General features: G+C 32.0%; 1 protein-coding gene across 2 annotated transcripts in view; it reads right to left on the bottom strand.

The window, feature by feature from the left end:
• Galnt13 (polypeptide N-acetylgalactosaminyltransferase 13) overlaps positions 1-21,742 on the bottom strand; it is a 459,189-nt gene that overhangs the window by 185,584 nt on the left and 251,863 nt on the right. For both annotated transcript variants that reach the window (XM_077798446.1, XM_026403123.2), the window contains exon 6: positions 16,360-16,477. In XM_077798446.1, the coding sequence (XP_077654572.1) occupies positions 16,360-16,477 (118 nt within the window). The remainder of the gene's footprint in view (positions 1-16,359; positions 16,478-21,742) is intronic.

Raw genomic sequence — 21,742 nt, 5'->3', positions numbered from 1 at the left:
AAAGGCCAACATTTTATGATGTATAATCTACTCTCACTTTTTCCTTTCAACAACTTTCATTCCCTGGAGCTTTCTGACCTTTAGAATTACCACATATTATGGTACTCTATTTTTTGGAGTCAAGAGAATTGTTATATGTTATTATTCTACATCTTTCAAGGGCTGCTTATTTTGGAAAATCCCAATTCTTTCCATCAACAGGGAAAAACATGTTCTGATTGTGTTGTGAAAATATTTCATATTCTACTTAAGTGAAATGTATGAATATAGCTGGAAAGAAATGAAGAACATAAAATAGTGAACTGGATATTGAAAATCCTATGTAGTATAAGGTGGCACTGACTAAAAAATTAGAGTCTAGCTTTTCATATTTACAAAAAAATATTGCTTTTAAATAAGCACAGACTGTTCTCAGCAGATAACTCATAAAAATAAGAAATGATATGTGATAAGTCACATTCAAGACATGACATGTGATACAGTTATATTTTATCATCCTTCAATAACAATAATCTTAAAAGTCTAATAAATCATGGATGTTTTAGAAGTCCTTTCAGTACATTTAAGAGGACTATTAAGACAAGAGAAGATTTATCAGAATTTGTCTTTCCCTTGTTATACAATTAACCCAATAAGTAAATCTTAAACATGGGAAAAAAACTGGATGTAGATGTTACTAAAAACTAGATGGCAAGTACCTGAGATACATTAAATGATATTCAGATCAGATATTTTACATTTTGTATTGGTGTCCCCCTGTATCTGATGGTGTGACTGCTTGTCAGATCAGTAACATCTGCTGCTTCTAGCCACAGAGCAACTCATGACAGCTGCATGATGCTGCCCTAGAATTCATGCCAGAATGGTCCCTTTGAATATCAGTAGACCACCTGGGTACCCAGCTGCAGAGTGCCACATCTCCTGCTCTTTTACACATGCCAGAAATGCAAAGAATTTGGATGGGAAATACCTGATACCTCAGGAAAAAAGTTACCTTTCAGTTACTTAGTTTCTCTATTGGCAAATAAAAATCCATTTCTCTAAACTGTAGTTCCTTCATTTTTTTGTTTAAATGAAACTTCCCATATAACTTATAAAGAGGTCAAGTGATTCTTAAGCATTGTGATAAATTTGAGGACAGGGAATAATCTCTGTCCTCAAGCATGTTCTCTCAGGACTTGTATCTACTCAGCAAATATACACTGGCCATTGACTTTATGTCAAGCACCCTGCTGGGCTCTGGGGCACAGAGAAAGAATCATAAAGCATGGTTCTCTATCTTTAAGTCACTCACAGGCCGGTGAAATTGTGAATGTTAGATTGAGCATGTTAAAGTCTACTCACCAGTTTGCATGTGACAGTTGAATAGCAGTTCCCTGTGATACAAGAAAGGAACTATTTTAAGAGGTACTCACCCCAAGCCTAGTTCTAGGTTCATGGTCATTTAATAGCTTGTTTCTGGTCAGAGACACAAGACATCTTATAGAAAGCTATACATTTTGTTTCAGATAAATACTTTCAATAGGTTGCATATATAAAATTCTAATGCTACCAATGAAAATTGTGATTCCCTTCCAAAAGTCATCTTACAGACACTTTTTTTTTAAAAAAATTGGCTTTGAAGTCCTTAGTGAGACAAATATGAAATGCATAAAAATACCCATATTAATACTGATGTCACCTCAAGTGCTCATTAAAATTACACACAAAGTCCACTATACTGGGGAATAATATTGTACTTTCAACAGTTTTTGATTTTTTAAAAAGAAATTGTTGGCATTCAATGTAGATTACATCACACATTTCAGAAGAGTTAAGAAATAACCATGAAACCCGGGGAGGCAATGCAGTGGTACAGCACTCATTTAGCACGTATGAAGATTTCAGCTCTATCCCCAGCACCAGGAAAAAAGAATCAAAGAAAGAACTGTGAATAGCAACATTTACAATATTATTTTGCTTACTTATCAATCAAAAACAAACAAAGTGAAGTATGATGTATATTTCTCCCAATACCATCCTTGAAGCATAGTAAAGATAATTTCTTCTTCTGTTTCAATAGAATTGCAAGATGTCAGTCTACTGACATTTAAAGGCTGTAATATAGAGAATATCGGTACTTATTCAAATGCTTGCTGAAGAAACCCAAATTTTCTCCTCCTATCAAGCCCCTATATCAATTTCATATTTTTAATCTATAAATAATCTCTTTCCTTTCACTTTACTTGAGCTGAAGAAGAGCTGCCCTGGCAATCTACTAATTTTTCCATGAAATGTCTTCTTAGGAAATAGAATCAAACCTTCTCCCCTTGGCCTCTTGAACTCAGAATAGAGAGCCACTAGACTCAGAGCACAGAGAAGTGGTTTTGATATTCAGTATTGCCAATATCTAGCCACATGACAATTTCCTTAAGGCTCAAAATGCTCAGCTATAGAATAAAATAATAGCTTACTCATTTTGTTCTGGAAAAGACATTGTTAAATAATGAGTGAGTGTAAAACTGCACTGTCAGCTAATAAGTGTCACCCAGATGTACTTAATTTTTTCTCTATCATATTCTTCTAAACCCTAAAGGTATTTATCTCATCAACTTTGCCTTCCTCTTTTTTTCATTATCATCTCGTATTTTTAAGCTTCATATTGGTTTATATTTTATTTAAAATAAAATGATAAAATCAAAGGGAAGCAAATATGGAATAATTAGCTTGATCTTTTTTTACCTTTTATCATGCACTTCCTTTTCTGTTTGCTGGTAATTTTTTTAAAAAGTTTTTCTTTCCCTATGCATCCTCAAAATCTAATTATCTTAACAACTTATATTCTAGTATCTTGAACCCATCATCTGAAATTGCTCAAGAAGCCTTTTATGAGCTTTCATTATTCTTACTTCTCTGCAGCATTTGACACTGTTGACAATCACCATAACTTTCAAAGTTTTTGTGACATTATATTTGTTCTTCTCTGACAGCTTTGACTTAGCATTCACTTTCTCTTCTTTCTTCCACCTCTAAATGTAGATGCTACCTAAGGACATGCTTTTTTTCTGCCGCTCTCCCTGTTTTCTTTCTTGACAAAGTCATCCATTCTCATATGCTCATTTAATTATAAATTCCATAAAGCTAACTCTCAAATCTGTCACCTTCCTTATACTTTGCCGTGACTCTACAATATGATTTCCAACTTTCTCAGGAACATCTTTAACTTTCCATGACCTTAAAGAGTCAAGAGTTTCTATTCTGTTCCACAGATACAGAAAGCAAGTTTGCAGTTCCTGAGGTCTTCTCTTACAGCCAGAGAAATGATCAAGGAGTATTTGTCCTTCAGCAGATCTTACTACTATTCAAATATATCATTAGAAGTTTAGTATGGGATGCTTTTCCCTTACTTTATTATAGTTCCTTATCTTAATTTAAGAATTGCAGAAGTTATGATGGTTTTTTTAAACCCAAATAAGTATGGTTAGCCAATAAAAATATGGATTTGAGAAATCATCATAACAGAGTATGACATACTTAAATAAATAGGAAAACAATCAGAACTTTGTTAGTGCTAGGTGTAGTGAGGCACACCTATAATCCCAGCTATTTGGGAGACTGAAAACAGAGGATCACACGCTCAAGGCCAGTCTCAGCAATTTAGGAAGACCCTGTCTTAAAATAAAAACATCATAAATAGTGCTGTGAATATAGCTCAGTGTTAGGGTGCCTGCCTATCATTTATGAGGTCCTACATTCAATCTCCAGTACAAAAAGCAGAAGCAACTTTGATAGTGGCATATAGCACATTTGTTAGTATGCAGGCAGGTAAGAGAAAGGTTAATAATTCTATCCCCAAATTTTAATCTTAGTTTTAGTATATTTGCTGTTTCATAATTAATAAAACACTTTTAGATTCTTAATCCATCAAGTCTGGATAATTTAGATGCTATAAAAACCATTAAGTTGATAATTTTTAATGTTAATTTAAAAAATCTATTATAAATTTAAAACTAGCTTTTCAATGATAATTACTCAATTTCATTGGTACTTAACATTCGATTTTAGGACAGTTGGATCAAAGTCTTCTCAACATTTTCTCATACCCTCCAAGAGTCATTCCTAGTATCTACAATCTGTTATTGCTGAAATCGTTCAGTCTTATTTAAATAAATCTCATAATTAGTTTCCTTTTTAAACTACATTTCAGATTGACTAGAACAACAGTGAAGCGATTGGTAGCCAAGTACCTAAGATAGACATCACTAAGTGTGACAGTATAATCATAGCTTAAGATGTTGCACATTTATTGCAGTAGTTACCATAGAGATTTAAATTTGGCTCTTTAATGAAAACACGTGGATTCGAATTTGAATGCATTAATGTTGGCTAGCAAGGTGCAGTAGGTTTCCTAACTGAATGCACATATATGGAAACAACATTTTTGGAATTTTGTCCTAGAAATCTTGGGAAAATATATATATATGAAAATAGTTCAATTCTTGAATTTTAATGGATACTTTATTAGTTCATTCATTTAAATATTAGTCCTACAAAGTGCCCATATAATGCTTTTGTGATATTTCATTCATGTAATTTTCAAGAGGGAAAACAAGAGGTGGGGAATATAATGCTGTACTATACACTTAGGTACAGCTCAAATCATAAGGAAGGAATACAGAAGTATAGTTAATAAAATAAAAAATTGCATATTTTAGCCCCTATTTTTCTGTTCCAACTAGAAGTCTAGACCTTTGAATTTTTAATTTACAAATGCTTTACCCATTGTCCTTGATCCACATCAGTCTTTACCTCCTTTGAACTTAATGTACTACACATATGAAATTTATCTTACATTCATTTGCACTGAAATCAAGAGCTACAAGTTGTGTATATGGCATTCAATGTCTAGTGCAGGTTTAGGTAGATAACTGTCAAAATGATTGATAGGTAAAATTAGGGAGGTGGGGACCTGGCTGTTACTTCAGAGGTGATCTGAAGTATCATGCAAATGTTACAAAATGCATTCAAGATAAAAACTAAGTTAATGAGAAAAAAATGTCTTCTCACATTTAAAGGATGCAGGAATATTTTAACTACTCTGGAAATATAAGACCTGCTCAAGACAAATGAACATGGTCTGGACTGTCTTTCATTTCCACATCTCTTGTACCTTGCACAGTGCTTGGTAAATTCTAGGTACACATTAACTGTTGAATCAATTTACCAAAATATACTAAAAGTATGAGTTACTTCTTAACCACTCCCACCTGCAATCTTTAGGCTATTTGGGATTCTGTAGATGTGAAATGGGAAAATTGGTTCATCTCATTGCTGCAGAAAACCTTCTGCATTTACAGATTGCTCTGTCTTGCATATTCCCTCTTCAAATTCTTGCATGGCTAGATTCTTCCTGTCATTTTGTTCTCAGCACAAATGTCCCCTCACAGTTCATCTCTGGCCATTCTAGGTAATACAGTTCTCTACTCTTCACCTTCCACCTCTGTCACTACACTTTACCTAAAATATTTCTCTTCTAAACTCTCCAGTATAAGCTTGATGAGACAAGGCACTGAGTCTATCTTATACATATCTGCATGCCAAAACACTTAAAAATATCTTTAAATTAATGAGTAAATTACGTGAATTATAATTATTTGTAAATTTCATTTGAATTTAATGGCATGTTTCTCTCATTAACCAAACCCAATATGTATAAATGATTCTTCAATTTCAACACTAAATATATTTTTCACAAGATATTTACTACTTTAACTTTCCCATTCCAACTTAAAAAAAATGGAATCTTAATTTGTCAAATGAGTAGTTCAGAGTTAAGTAAAGGCAACATATATTTAGATACAAAAAGAAACAGTTCATTATAGGATATTTCAGGGGCACTTCAAAGGTAAATCAGCAGGATAATTGCCTTAATTTTCAATTTCATTTTGTTTGATTAAGAACACTTAATGTGAGGCTCTAGTAAAATCCGGTAATAAAGAAATATCTCAAACTTTTCTATGCAATAATTTTGTGCATATTAACATTCTTCAAAAGCTCTTTTTTAATGACAAAAATTCAAACAGATAAACTGAGTTTCTTCCTATTTGGAATCAGAAGGATCATAATGACTTTTAAGACAAATGTGGGTACCTGTGTGGTATCTGTGCACATGAGCAGAGAAGCATCAGAGAGCTGCATAACTGAAATGTGTTTCCAGACAGTGACAATTTAGATATTTGTCTATCATAAAATTATTCTTATTATTGTCTTTGTGGTACTGGGGATTGAATCCATGGGTGTTCTATCACTGAGTTATAATCTCCTAGTCCCCCCCCCTTTTTTAACTTTTACTTTGAGACAGTGTCTCACTAAATTGCCAAAACCTGGCTTACTGCTATATCCAGGGACATCCTGCTTAATGTTTTTGAAGTATCCTTGCATTTGATACAGGCCAACTTTTCAAAACAGTTTTGGTATCACAGTTCAAAAATTAATAGCTCATTTCTCTTTCATATAGTTCTATTTTCATTCAATGGTATGATCCAAGAAGACTGAACAAAACTCTCTCAATTAAACTGACTTTTGAATGAAATTTATTTCCAATGCATATGTTTAATTATCATTCCTGTGTTACATATTAATGAAAAAAATATATATTTTATACATTGTTATTTTTATATCATTTTCATCCCAGTTCTTCTGTTTATATGCATTTAATTCCACTCCATTTTTTAGGGCTTCATAATTCCACAATTCCTTTTACTATCCTAGTCTCAACTCCCTCAGGAAGTCTGCCATGCAGTATATCACCTAGCACTCATTTGCAAAAGAAACCCTTAATGTTTTTATTTTTTAATTTACATATTATTGCCATATTTCTATCCATTAAAATAACTATCACTACAAATATGTACAGATAGATGGATACACTATGAGTACGTAATAAACAGAATTGTTTACACATTAGATACTTTTTTTCACACTGATAAATCACACACAAACACATACATGCACACACACACACACACTTATACAGAATGCTCAAATGATAAGTTTTGTGATATCATAAAATACAAGCAGTGAATGTTATTAGTAAGAGAGTGACTATACATATTTCATTCCCTCATAGAGGTGGTTGTCTGTGTCTAAAATGCCTTTCTAAACATTCTCTAAATAGATAACTTTTATCAGTTCTTTTATACTCAGTGAAAATATCACCTAAACTCCCCTCACACTAATTAGGCTTTGTTTTACCACATTCAATACCCGAACACCATTGCTTAACAAAGTTGCCTTTTACTCTTATAGAATTTCAAGTTTGTTTATTTCATTCTAAGAGAGCTGGTAGAAGCTGGCACAGTGACTGTACTGTGGACAGTAACTGTCTATTATGGGACTAACCAAAAACATATAGCAAAAACTAAAAAAAACTAGACAATTTATATCTTGATTATATTTTAATCTCTTCAAATTTGTATTTATCTGAATAATTACACAGAAGCCACTCTGTGCACAAAACCTGTTTAGAAATATGATGGGTCTGAGCAGGAAAAAAAAAGAATATTATGATTATTCAAATGTGAATTGGCTCACAGTTTGATTAGACTGAATTTAAACAACCCATATTTAATAATCTACAATGATATTCTGTCTTCTTTAAGATATAATCCTCTGAGAGATCGAATTGCTGGAAAGCAATGAAATTGTGTCGTCTTCTCTTAGAACATCCTAGAAACAGCAATCCTTTTTAAGGGCATTACTGGATGTATGCCAGAAAATGGGCATTGTCTTCTAAAATTGAGTCACTTCCTTCTGAAAACAAGGTTCAGTGAATTTTTTTTTTTCCCTTTAGACCTCAGTAATCATTCATGAAGTTAGTACCTACTACTCACGGTTACTAGCTCACCCCACTTTCCTCTTACAATACTTCTCTTGCCCTTGTGATGGATATTTATCTTTATTCTCAGCTGTTTTATTTTGAATTATTTTCATGTGAGTTTTCCAACCCTTCATTTTAGAAACTAGTAAACAAAGGTATAAATGAGCGGTTATGCTCTAAAAGTAAATTGTGAGTAGTATTGACCGCCCCAAGACTATATTTTCAAGCAAGTATTTTAAGAAATAATTAAACAAATAAAAAGAGAACCAGAGATTACACAAAGTTTTAGTGCATCTAAATCTGAAAATTTCTTGTATTTGTAAAAATATGTATTTCTACATAGTAGATTTGAAAGCTAAAATATAAAGGCTGTTTAATAGAATATTCTGATTTTATTTCACAAGATATTTTAACAGAGAGATAATTTTAAAATTATCAAGACTTAGACTATATTGTAATTTTAACCTTACCAGTTTTTTATAATTAATTTTTTATTTATATATGACAGCAGAATGCATTACAATTCTTATTACATGTATACAGCATAATTTTTCATATTTTGCTAATGTTTGTTAATGTTCTTCTAAAGTTTGATTAATGTTGAATTTACCTGTTTTCCATTTGTTATTTTATTTTACTTTTTTTTTTTAATATCAGGGATTGAACTTAGGGGCACTTTAACCATTGAGCAAAATTCTCAGCCCTTTTAATTTTTTATTTTTGAGACAGAGTCTCACTAAATTACTTAAGGCCTCACTAAGTTGCTGAGACTGGCTTTGAACTTGCAATCCTTCTGCCTCCTTCTGTGTCACTGGGATAATAGGCAAGGGTCACAATGCCTTGCCCATTTGATTTTTTTCCTAAGGGAATATATGAAGTCAAATATTTATGGTATTTAATATTCAAAATAAAATTCTAACATACTGGCTTTGGAAGAATAGAGTCCTCTTAGAAATGAATAAATTTAATCCATAGCACCTATTTACCCAATATTTTAGAAAAATATAAATCAATGTGATACTCTTTGACAGCACTGCCTGGGTTCCAATTACCCAGAGGAATTTTATTCTGTGATATAAATTACACAAACTCCTCTTTGAGTAGAGAAATGTTTAAACAGTGGTTCAAGACAGAGGAGTAGTTATCAGATAATCCACATGTAAGCACAGGAGTTAAAATTTCAATGTATTCAATATGGTTGAGGTTTAGCCTGCACCAAATAGGTGACCAGAGGGTTGTTTGCTGGATCAGAATCATTGATACTGTCTGTTTTATAGTATTTATGAAGACTACACATGCTTGATCTCAGAATCTTTTGAAAAATAGGCAAATAAATATCTATATTAACATTAGGAGAATAGTTTATCATATTTAAAGAAAATTTTCTCCAAATCAAGTATCCATTAAAACTGTGAATCATGCATAAATTATTCAGAGTCAGTTCAATTAATGGAAATACTTCTGTTATAGTTTAGCTTCTGTGACTGGTCAAGTAAAACTATAGTAGTCAAGTTTTATACATTGATGAGCATTCCATTTTACTCACACTTGTATGAACTGAATTTACAAAAGGCAAAGAGTTCCAACAGAAGTAATTCTGCTATACTGGTTTAATTTTATTTCTGCCTAACAAATTATTATGACTGACATTTCCATCCTTCAAATTTTCAACTTTTGGACGTTTTAAGAGAAGACTTTTCTTTCTTTCCATGCTATTAAAAAATCTGAATTTTAGAATCCCCAAAAGGTTTACAAACTTCTTTGCATAGTTTACCAGACTGTTCTGTCCTGTGGGAATCTCTGCCTTTCATCTTTTCTAAATTTATTACATCAGCTATCATTTATTTTCAACTTCATTGCTCGTACGATTCGGAAATAATTAGATTTCACACAAAAAGTTGTGGTTTTTTTGGTTATAATCTTCAAATAAATATATTGATGATTTTATTGTGATTTTAAGGACAAATGAGGCATTTAAAGTAATTTCTATCCTCCTAATTAAAACATTATTGACAAAAGAACTTATTTTAGGACAGAGATAATAAAACATAATAACACCATAGTAATATACATTTATAAAAGGCTTTAATAATATAAATTTATTTAATCAATTCAATTTCCCTATGGGTAGATTATTAATATTATACCAACAGGGTTATTTAAAAATAGCTGGACTGTTATACTGATACTCTATATACAGGTATACCTTGACTAGATACCTTGAACTACACTTTCATTTGTTTTTCTTTGAAAGATGCCTCTGTGTGTGTGTATATGTCTGCGTGTTTTCACTGTTTTAGCAGCTTTACTGAAGTATAATTAGCACAAAATGAATGCACATATTTAAATTGCTTAGTTTAATAAGTAGTGTGAAACTTGTGAGACCTTAATGACAATCAAGATAATGAATGCATAAATAATTCTAAGAATTTCCATGTATTCCTTGGTAATCCCTCCTTCTTGTTCAGCTCTCCCATCCCAATCCCCTATCCCTAGACAACAAGTTATCTGCTTTGTGAAATAAATTAGCTTGCATGTACTAAAATTTTATATACTTGGACTCATACTGTATGTAAACTTTTTGCCTGGCTTATTTTGTTTAGCATAATTCATTTGAGATTCACTGAAATTTTAGGATGCATCAATAGATAGTACATTTTTTTTTTGGAGCAATATTCCATGTTTGCACAAACCATAGTTCATTTATTGACCTGTAGAAGGCCACTTGGACTGTGTCTGGTTTTTGCTAACATTAATAGAGCTGCTATGAACATCAGAGTACAACTCTTCATATGGACTTGTTTTCTTCTCCCCTGGGAAAATACTCAGGCATTAAGAAATAGTAACCCTCAAGTTTAGTGTCCTGTTTTACATTACTTCCAGTGTTTCAGGTACAGTTCTTAAAATTAATTTGCATCACCAATAGGGCTGGAAAATTTAATCTGACTCTTTCTCATGGCTCAGTGGTATTAGTTCATTGTATTTTATCTTTCATTTCCCCTATTACTAATAATGATAGGGATTTTTTCATGTGTTTATTGCCATTTGTATACCTTCATTAGTGAAGTGTCTGTTCAAATTCTTTGGCCATTTTTTATCAGGTTGATTATTTTCTTTTTAGGAGTTTTGAGAGGGATTTTTTTTTCTTTTTTATGGATACAGATATATTATATGCTAATATTTTCTTCTTATCAGAGACTTGTCCTTTCAATTTTCTTGGTGATATGGAAAAGCAAAAGTTTTTAATTTTGATAAAGTTCAACTTATCAATTTTTTCTCTAATGGTTCATACTTTTGGTATCAATGAAATATTCCCTTAACCATTGGTCTTAAATTTTTTTCTTATATGTGTTCTTTTAGAATTTTAAGTTTTATATTTGAATTAATATCTTTATGGTGTGAAGTATGATTTAAAATTGTTTTATTTTTCTGTATATCTATATTTAGTTATTTTAACATTATCTATTGAAAAGATATTTTTCCACCTAAACTGATTTTACATAATGAAAAATCAATTATTGATAAATGTGAAGATTTATATTATTGTTTCAAATTTATTGACTTTATGCCAATACCGCCCAGCCTTGACCAATATAATAAATTAAATTTGAAATCATATTTTGTTAATTATTCTTTTCTTTATTAAGCCTTTTCTTGGGAAGAAGGGCTATTCTACATTACTTGCATTACTATGCGAATTCTAGAATCAACTTGTCCATTTATTTCTACCAAGGAAAATAACCACGGGCATTTTGCTTAGTATTATATTGAATCTATATTGATAAGAGGGAGAATTGTTATCTCAATATCATGCTGTATTTATAAACTTAATAAATATATTTTTGCATTTATTTAGGCCTTCTTTAATTGCAACAATATATTATAGTTTTCGCCATTGACGTCTCATACATTTATTGTCAGATTCATCACTATTGCATATTTTTGATTATCATATATAATTGTTAAATTTCAATTTGATGTTGTTTATTGCTACTATGTAGAAATGCAAGTTACTTTTTTGCATTGTTTTTATATTCTATAATCTTGATAAGATGACTTTTAATTTTAATACTATTTTGGTAACTTCCATGGGATTTTCCAGATGATATTATCATCTGAAACAACAATCTTACCTTTTTCTTCCCAATATGGATAGCTTTAATTCATTGTTTTTATTGCACTAGCTGATTTTTGTCAAATACATTTCTTAGTTTATTTAGATGATCAATTAGGTTTTTTTTCAGTTTGTTAACATAGTGAATTATATTGATGGATTTTTAAATGTTAAATCAATCTTGCATTGAATATCACTTAGAAGTATTATTTGTTCTGCCTATTGAGAGTCTTGATTTTTTATTTTAATTTAGAAATTTTACATTGATGTTCATAAAGGATATAATTTATAGTTTTCTTACAATGTCTATGTCAGTTTTTCACATCTTAAAAATGCTGACTTCATAGGTTCATAGGGTGAGTTGGGCAGTATCATCTCTTTTGCAATTTTCTGGAAAGTTGTGCTTTTTTTTTTGTTACTGGGGATTAAACCCATTTCACCACTTAGTTTCATTACTTTACTAGATATAGGACTATTTGGCTGATCTGTTTCTTCCTGTAAACTCTGATAGTTTATGGCTCTCATGGAAGTTGCCCATTTTATCAAGTTGTCAAGGTAATTTGGTTAGAAATTTAAATACTTTATTGATCTTATTTTCATTGATTAAAGAAACAGATTCTGGTTTCATTGCCTTTCCTAAAATGTTGCTGCTTCATAGTTCATTATTGCTGCTTAGATATTTATTATTTCCTTTCTTTTGGATCAATTGGAATTATTCTCATTTCTTTTAGTTTCTTAAGCTGAGGTTAGTGATATTATATATTTTTTTTCCTAATATCGATGTTTAGGGCTATAAGTAACCACTGAGTATAACTGTAGTGACATTACAAATTTTATATGTTATTTTCTCATTTTCATTCAATTCAAAATATTATAAATTTCACTTGTGATTTCTTTGATACATGAGTTATCTGTTATTGGGTTATGTAATTGCCCAATATTTATACTACCCCCATGTCCCACAAATAAAACTGTGTGGAACATATAGTTACTGCTGATTATCTGGAGAGATCACAGGGCAATAACATTGTTAATCCTTTCTGATGGTTCTTTCCTAAAATTTGAATCCTTTCCTCACTAGTATGTGTGTGTCAGCAGGCAGCTGAATACTCAAGTGGTCACTTCTGCATGTCTCCTGAGTTCCCTGTCCATGCACCTCTTTTTTTCTCCTGTGCATTGTTCAGCAAACTCTTGGGGCTCTGATCTTTCCAGGCATTCAGCTTCATCTCTTCAATTCATGGTTTCCTGCAGGCTCTGTCTAGGATTCTCTTACCACCACTGAGGATTAGAAGCTTTTTCAAGGCAGTAAATCAAGGCAATTTCGGGGCATTTCTTGTTTGTTTCCCATCTCTCAGGACCACTGTCCTTTATGACCTGCTGTTCAATGTCTCGCAAGTGTTGTTTCAAATATATTTGATTCAGGTGAGTGTTAACGAAGGGGAAAATGTAGAGTCTGTTACTCCAGGTCTCCAAGTCTAGATAATGTTTTCATTTTTATTTTTCAACTTAAAAGATATTTTATGTAAACTGATTCATGAGTGTGGGAAAATAGTCTCTATCCTTGATTATTAGATCACAGTCATTATCCCAAAGCTTATTGTGGGAGTATAGAAAGAGTTATTTTACAAAATATTAATTTCTTCTCTGGGCAGGGGGTTGCTAGAGCTACATCTTGAATGACACTTAGAGCAACAATATTTTACATGTATGTTGTATATTCTGGTCTTCAAGGATTTGCATGCATTTTCTCATTCATTATCTATGATTGAGGTCAGATTATTAAGGGCAAGGTTTTTAATAAGTGATTTCAAAAATCCTGTGGTTTGCCCAATGTTGCACAGCTTATAACCATCAGTATAAGAGATGCCAATAATGACACACTTTTCGTGTATTTGAAAGGGTACTCAGCACTATGTGCATAATCTCATACAATCTTTCCCTCAAATATATGAGGAAGTGTTCTGTCCTTCTGTTCTAAAGATAATCAAACTAAAGCTTCAGAGCCATAGTACCTTACTCAAGCTTATCAGAAAGTGCCAGGGTTGGGTTTTGAACCCAGGTTGCGTCTTGAAATCCTAGTCCGTGCTTGGAACCTCAGTCTACCCTCTATGGCTTTGAGTCAGACCTGAGGCCCTTGTTGCCTTTGAACTCCCTGTTTTAAAATCACCTCAACTGATTCAAAAGTGGCAATAAATCTATTTTAAAATGGACGAAAGGATATATATGCTTAGAAACACTGTTTCTTGTACTATTATTTATGAAATTCAAGAGTTTGGTGACAATCCATATTGGTGACAATTATGCTGATTATTATTATTCAAAGATTATTATTTAAAGAGAGATGGTAGTTTTCATGGTAATTCACAATTTGGTTAGCCTATTGTATGACCAATTATTTTATATGGCTATTCATTTCTCAGTTCTATCTAATGTTTTAATCTCTAGCTATCCTCCCACATTTAATACTTCCTATTGCTCTTCCCTACCCTAGCTTTCTGTTTTGAAAAACAGTCACTCATGAGTACTTTATTTCTTAATTATTCCCAAGAGACTATTTACACACACACACACACACACACACACACACACACACACACAGAAACTCCTTCATCATTTTCTAAAAATCTGATCATTCGCATGCCCACTAGCTGCATTCTTTCTGTCTCCCTGATAGCTGTATTATAAATCCTTTTATATGTTTATGCTTCTGTTACATTTTCTGACCAGTGTCTCCTTGTTTATTATGTTAGTCCACTGAATTCCTTATTAACACATCTTTTAGCTAGATGGAAGAGTATCCATCTAATTCAAAAGCTCATAGCACATAGTCAAAATGAAGGTTAGACTAGTGGTAGGGAATCACATTTAACAGAAAAGTCAAAAAGAGGTAAATAAAATTTCAAGAGAAAAAGAAATGGTAACCAGCAGTATGAGAATTAATAGCAATGTTGTTATGTTGATTTTTTTTCTTATGTAATCCCAGCATAATACCAGAGTATTGATTAGTGATGGGTAAATACTCTTGTTATTGCATGTAACGGTAAAAGCAAATTGTTTGTGAGCTTATTTTGTGTTTCATTTTTTCCTTCTTCCTTCCTTGGTTGATCTCATTTTTCTTTACTCCCTTCCTTTCTGTCATCTCCTATGTCCTTCACTTTGAGAACTACATCAAGTAACAAGTTTGGTTTTTCCAAATGTCCTGGAAATTTCTGCAAATATGTACCATGGTCCTTATAGAAACTTGACAGCTCTAAGTCTAGTTCTGAAATTTGCTTTCCAGGTTATATCAGACTATAAATATATAAGCAAATATGGAAATAAGAAATTTTCATTAATGGTTGTCTCAGACATCTGTCTACAAGGAAGATTAAGAGCCCAAAGCATAGTATAACAAGGTCATTCTAGTGCTTCTAAAATAATTCATTTATCCCCAATCCACCAAAATCAGCATTATAAAAATTGGGATTTTTATCCTCAAATGTTAACATTTTCTTATAAAACATATTTATATTATTAGTAAAATAATAGTTTTAAAATAACAAATTTAAAGGCATGAATATTAAGCTTTACTGATTAATATACCTATACTTTAATAATATTGCTATACAAAGGATTTGGGCAGAATAACAGTATATCAATATTTCACATTCAATTTTAGGAAGAAATAAATGTTATTATTAACTCAATCACTTAAAAATAATGCTGTGCATGTTTTGAAGGAAAAAATATGCTAGCCTTTATTTCTTAACAAAAAGGCACATTTGTCATTATTTAAAATTTTTGAATGTAATAAATATTAAAATTATTTACTTCCTAATATCATATTTGTGAAGAAAAGGTAATCCTAAACAAGTATATGCTAGGAAGATTATTCATTAAATAAGTTTGCATTTTTCAAACTGATTTATCAAATTTATAAAATAATAATGTCTACAATTATCAACATATTACTTTAAGAATTATCTAGAATTCTTTGACAATAAATCAATCTTAATAGTTATTTGAAAACAAAGCAGAACTTGCAAATTCCAATTGTACAAACATTTTTAAACTTCAGTTCCAAAACATGAAATGATTTCAGAGTAATATTTCATTAAAAAAAACAAAGCAATTGAGACCCCTATTTTCCTTTTACTATGAATAAAAAACTTACTTTTAAAAACTTAAAAAATAGTTTTAAATCCCAATTTTATAGCAAATATTTCATGCAATAGGACTCTAACAAGGCTTCTAAGTAAGCATTAAAATGACCAACTGATCAGTAAATTGCATCATTTAGCAAAAGAAAATTTGACAGCAAATTACTAGGTCTGATATGTGCATGCTACAGCATACTATGTTCAGAGTTAAAAAACAAAAAACAAAAAACAAAGTAAAATGCAATTACCCTAAAAGACATTTCAAGATTCTCTCCACCCCAGATATCCATTCCTGCATCGTAAGTTCCTATCTCTTCAAAGTAGTTTCTGTCAATAGAAAATAGGCCACCAGCCATAGTAGGGGTCCTAGTTGAAAAAAACAAAAACAAAAACAAAACAAAAACAAAAGAATATCTTTTGAAATCAATGTGTGGTGTTTAAGGAGACTGTAGCAAATATTTTTTGACATTTTAAATATAAAAACTAGTATTTCAAAAGTTCAAACTAGAAACACAAAAACAAGTTACAAGAGGTTTTAAGATTTAAAAATTACATTTTATTTCACATTTTCTATAAACTCACTTTAGATGAGTCTATTTCTGTCTTATATGTGATCAAAGAGCTATATGGAAGGAACACTGACCCATTAAAACTGGGGCTTCTACATTCCTTCTGAAAGCCAAAGTGAGGTCACTTTGCACAGTCTTTAAAGAGATGAACTAATTCTCAAACAGTCATGATCTTTGATAATATAATTATAAATCATTTTAAAATAAACCCTAGGAAACTAAGGACATGCTTTTTCTCTTAAAAGATTCATACTCTAATTAAATATGAAAAGAAGTAAATGCTATATAAAATGCTTATATGAAATAAGTATCTAATTATAGTTACAAAATATTTTTACATGTACTTATTGTTTCTCTTTACCTACGTCAAAGGGTAGAATTTATTATCTGACCTATGGATAAACAAAAATCCTGTATGCTATTCAGCATTTTAGGACCTAATCATAAACTCCAAAACTTTTCCTTAGTAATAAAAGCCTTTATTTTTGTTTTTCATATTCAAGTTTTCTTACAGAATACAAGAAATTAGGCCTTAAGTTTTTAAAGGTCTAATTAATTTTCAAAAAGACTAATTAAGGACAATGGTTCATGTATGAGCTACAGAAGATTTTATACATAAACCGTATGAGATAATGATTAAAAAATTGTTCACAAATAGAACCAGACTGGGAATCATTTTTGAAGGGTTAGTTGTAATATTGTGATTTCCAACCTCATAGACATCCATGCTCAGTTACCTCCCTCCACGGATTCAGATTTAGCTGGCCTGTGTAAAAACCCATGATAGCATGTACAGCTCCTGAGCAATTCTAATATACTATTAAAGAACAGAAACACTGATCTAATAACTTAGATTTTTATTGCTCGTGTCTGTGAGAATGTTAAAGAACCAACTATTTTGGTTTTCTTGAAACTGTATCCTCTGTCACAGGCTAGGTTCATGTCTTCTAATTAAACAGTTTATTTCATTGAAAATCTACCAAATAATATTGTACTTGGACATCAACCATATTGCAAAATTCTCTATTTCTCCCAGTGCTCTCACTATTTTATACTCAGGTAATTAACTGTCCATCAGTTGGAGTAGCAGAGCCTTGCTTAGTCTCAGAGCTGTTTTATTACTTTTGTTCTTGCTAGGTTCCTATCAAGAACAGCATCATTGACCTTCTGTGTTATAATGAGAAATACTAACAAAGCTAAACAGATGATAATTATGGAGTAGCCATGACCTCACCTGATTGGGGTTTTGGAACTCTATAGCAATAACTACATAAGGTAATACAGTGCTAGAGAGTCTATTTAGTAAAATTAGCAACAAAAATTGCTGCAATTATCCTATCATGATGCAACCAAATGCTTAAGAATGTTAAATGATGCATTTTAAATGATCAGTTCAGAGAGCATATATATTTATCTGCTTATAAATAAAATACTAACACATTTTAATGTGAAAGCATGTGTTCAATTTCATCTTACTCTTGGTCATTATTCCTATAAATATGTGAGAAGTTCATGAAAAAATGGCTAGAAATAAACCATATTAGACCATAAGAAAGACTCAAATAACTTTCACATTCAGTTGAAGAGTAGCAAAAATTAATAAAAGAAAAATCCTGCAAAAACAATTCTATATTTTCTAAAGACAGGTATTCTTAGAGAGGCTTGTGTGTGGATAGGCACATGTATATTTGTGTGTGTTGTGTTTGAGATATTGATTGGCTCTTTCACAGTCTATAGATTGTGGTTCAGATACATACTCCCTTTAGCCATGGTCATTGTCCTACTACATGTTCTGTTCTAAGTAGACTGCTCTGTAGTGTCCCTAATGAACTATTTATATGTGCCTATATGCAGCTTGAAGGTCTCTAAAAAAAGACAAACTTTGATTGTAGTTGAATTATCTGAGGTTATTTGTTTTTCAAGTTTGTGTCCATACAGTATTAAAACCACTGACCAATCAATCAGTTAGTTTGGGAATGGGTAATCATCTCAATGTAAACACGATCTACTACAAAGTAGGCCAAGATGAATTGAATGAACAGAAGTAAAGCATTTAGCTCAGTGTCCAGCACATCAAAAAGAGTTAACAAGATTTGATTATTTATCTTTGCTATTATTATTGATGTTAGTCATTCACACAGTAGCCATGAGTGTCCTTCACTTAATTTTGGCTCCCCATATACATACTCTTTGTGTTGCAAAATAATTCATAACTACTTTTTATCTATCATATTGCCTCTGAGATCTGCCTCTGAACACAACTTCCTACTCATTAACCTCTCCTATTTCCATCAAAGTTGTTTTTCATCCCTAATTAATAGTTATGGTTCCTTAATTAATTCATATTCTCATATTAATAACCTCCTTAGGGAATTTTTTCTTCCCTCCTCCCACCCCCTCTCTACCATGTCAGTGAAAAATAAGCTTAGTACCCTTGGTTCCCTGTTTTTGCATTGTCTGACCCAATTTTCTTTCTGTAATTCTATGTGCCTGGATAAACTTACCCTTTACTTCATCTACATCTGCTACTAAGACCCAGAGTAATGGAAAGTAATGAGATGAGGCCAACTGATTATACTACAAGCCCATGTTATTGACTGGATTGTCTGCTTAATTCACAAACTGATAATAATCCTTTTATCCAAGTTTATTGATACATGTCTAATTTTTGAATAAATGTTTTCCAAAAATTTTGAATTCACTTAAGAACCCTGGAATTAGGGAGGTGCATGAAGTCTAAACTCCCTCAAACTCTAGCTCAATATGTTTGAGTCTTCCTCATGACCCTCTCTTTCCTCTTGTGTCTCAGGATAGAATACCTCTGCTCCTATGCTGTGGGCTAACATTCACTCTCCTGCTCTCTCCTGCATACTGTGTCAGCCACTTGTTCACTGACTACTGCATTTAGTTTTATGCCTTTGATTTTTAGATTGTTCCCTGGAGCTTACAAACATGCTCAATTAAGTTCTCTCCTAAACCAAAATACATCTTCATTCCATTACACAGCTCATTCAAACTAGGGACATGCATTTCTATTCCCTCCACTGGTAACCTTATCGAAAGGATACTTTCCACCTACTCCCTCAACTCCTTTTGACCTTCAAACTAAGAAGCTTGGATCCTGCTCCCATTTCAGCAATAATTTCTTTCTGGAATTTCATTGTTCTATAGAGGTCATTCCTTCTACTGATTTGACCATTCATTTTGTAATTTTTACTGACATCCCTTCCTTTTCCTCCCTCTCTAGCTGTAAGACTTTGGACATATTCTTAGTGTATATGTATCACATAAGTATGATATGTCACTAAAATGTTTTTGTGGATATATGCACTTAGCAATTATCTTCTCTTGTCCAAAACGGGTCTTTAGAAGGGCATCTCAAGAGTGTCTCTTGGCATGTTACTCTTTCTCTGCTCTTTACCTGGAGACGATCATTTGCACATACCTATAACTGTGTTTATGAGGCTGGTGCCTTATCTGTTCTCACTTCCCTGGGTGTCAATTTTGCTTTTCTAATTACTCATTTTTATTTCTTCCCAAAACCCTCCAAATTCTATAGGCTGTTATTTGTAGTGGTTAGATAACTCAATTTCTAGACTATTGGTATTTAGGTCTATTTTAGTAACATGTCTCAAATATTATTCATAATTAAGATAATGGATAAAGATGAGTATTTTATTTATTATCACACTTGTATAAAGAGTGTCTTGAAGAACTTAAGTCTTCACATACTTCTGAATTTTTACATTATACAATACAATGGTTTTGTTTGGTTCAGTATTTTCCAGACGTAGAAACCAAAGGGAAATGAAATGCTATGAGTTTCCCTTTCTGCCTCATCCTGTCCACAGCACTCAGTACAGAGAGCTCAGTGGAGAGAAAGAAAGCAAAGGCACAAACCCTCTTCTATTGCAGCAGTGAATGTCAAATGTGAATGTAATTTAAAAATTTTACAGCTGAAAAGTGAAAATTTTGGTGGAATATTGTACACTGCACAATCATTTGTGCATACAATTGGGGATAAAGATGCAGCTTTCTGTAAAGAGGAAACTTACTTTAAGGGCGTATGCTGGCTTAGACTCTGAGCAGTGAAGCTTGCTCAAGTCCTTAGAGTCTATGAAACACAAAAGAAGTCAATACTATTTGTAAAGGTTGAGAAAAAATATAAAGTTCTGTTTAGTATTGGAAAATGAGTTGTTTTGGAGTCCAAGAACCCATTTACCAATAAGTGTGTAAATTAAATACCTTAACCTGTGCTTAAAGACCCTCTTTCTAATAAAAAAAAAGCAGATACTTTCTACCTTTTCTCTCAGTAGCTTTTTATAATCTTCATAAACTGATACAACCCCAAGCTTCCAAAAGGATGTGTAATAGTTGGTACAAACTTAATATTTCCTTTGATTTTTCTTTTTTGCCTGAGAAGGTTCAAAATAAATAATAATACTAGCTGGAATCAGATGCATGACAATGCTTTGACTAATATGATAACATTATTCAGTATATATATATGTGATATTTAATTCACAATCCTGAATCTTTCTATGAGATCTCTGCTATCTTCTCATCTCTACAGTCTGCTAAGAAAAGTCTTGCAAAACATTAGGAAACAATATAAAATAAATATACTCTTTCTATATAGAATATAGGTTCAAAGATTCCATCTGAGATGAAAACTTTTATCTCTTGAAATCAACATATTTTAGATTTTAATATGAGGAATTAAGAATGTCAAACAGTTGAACATCCCAATTTCAAATCGTTTCTTTCAAAGCATTTGTTCTGTTCATGATGTTGATCCTTCCCTATGCCAGTATTTTAATATCTCCAATTTGTATAGAAGTATCTTAAAGGGGCTGGGGATGTGGCTCAAGCGGTAGTGCACTGGCCTGGCATGCGTGCGGCCCGGGTTCCATCCTCAGCACCACATACAAAGATGTTGTGTCTGCCGAAAACTAAAAAATAAATATAAAATTCTCTCTCTCTTTCTCTCTCTCTCTCTTAAAAAAAGAAGTATCTTAAAGGTTTTGCTGATATCTGTTTCTTTTCTCAAATATGAAAGTAT

This window comes from Urocitellus parryii, chromosome 1, assembly GCF_045843805.1.
Source record: "Urocitellus parryii isolate mUroPar1 chromosome 1, mUroPar1.hap1, whole genome shotgun sequence".
NCBI lineage: Eukaryota > Metazoa > Chordata > Mammalia > Rodentia > Sciuridae > Urocitellus > Urocitellus parryii.
Note: the sequence above shows the minus strand (reverse complement) of the source record. Positions and strands in the feature narration are given on the sequence as shown.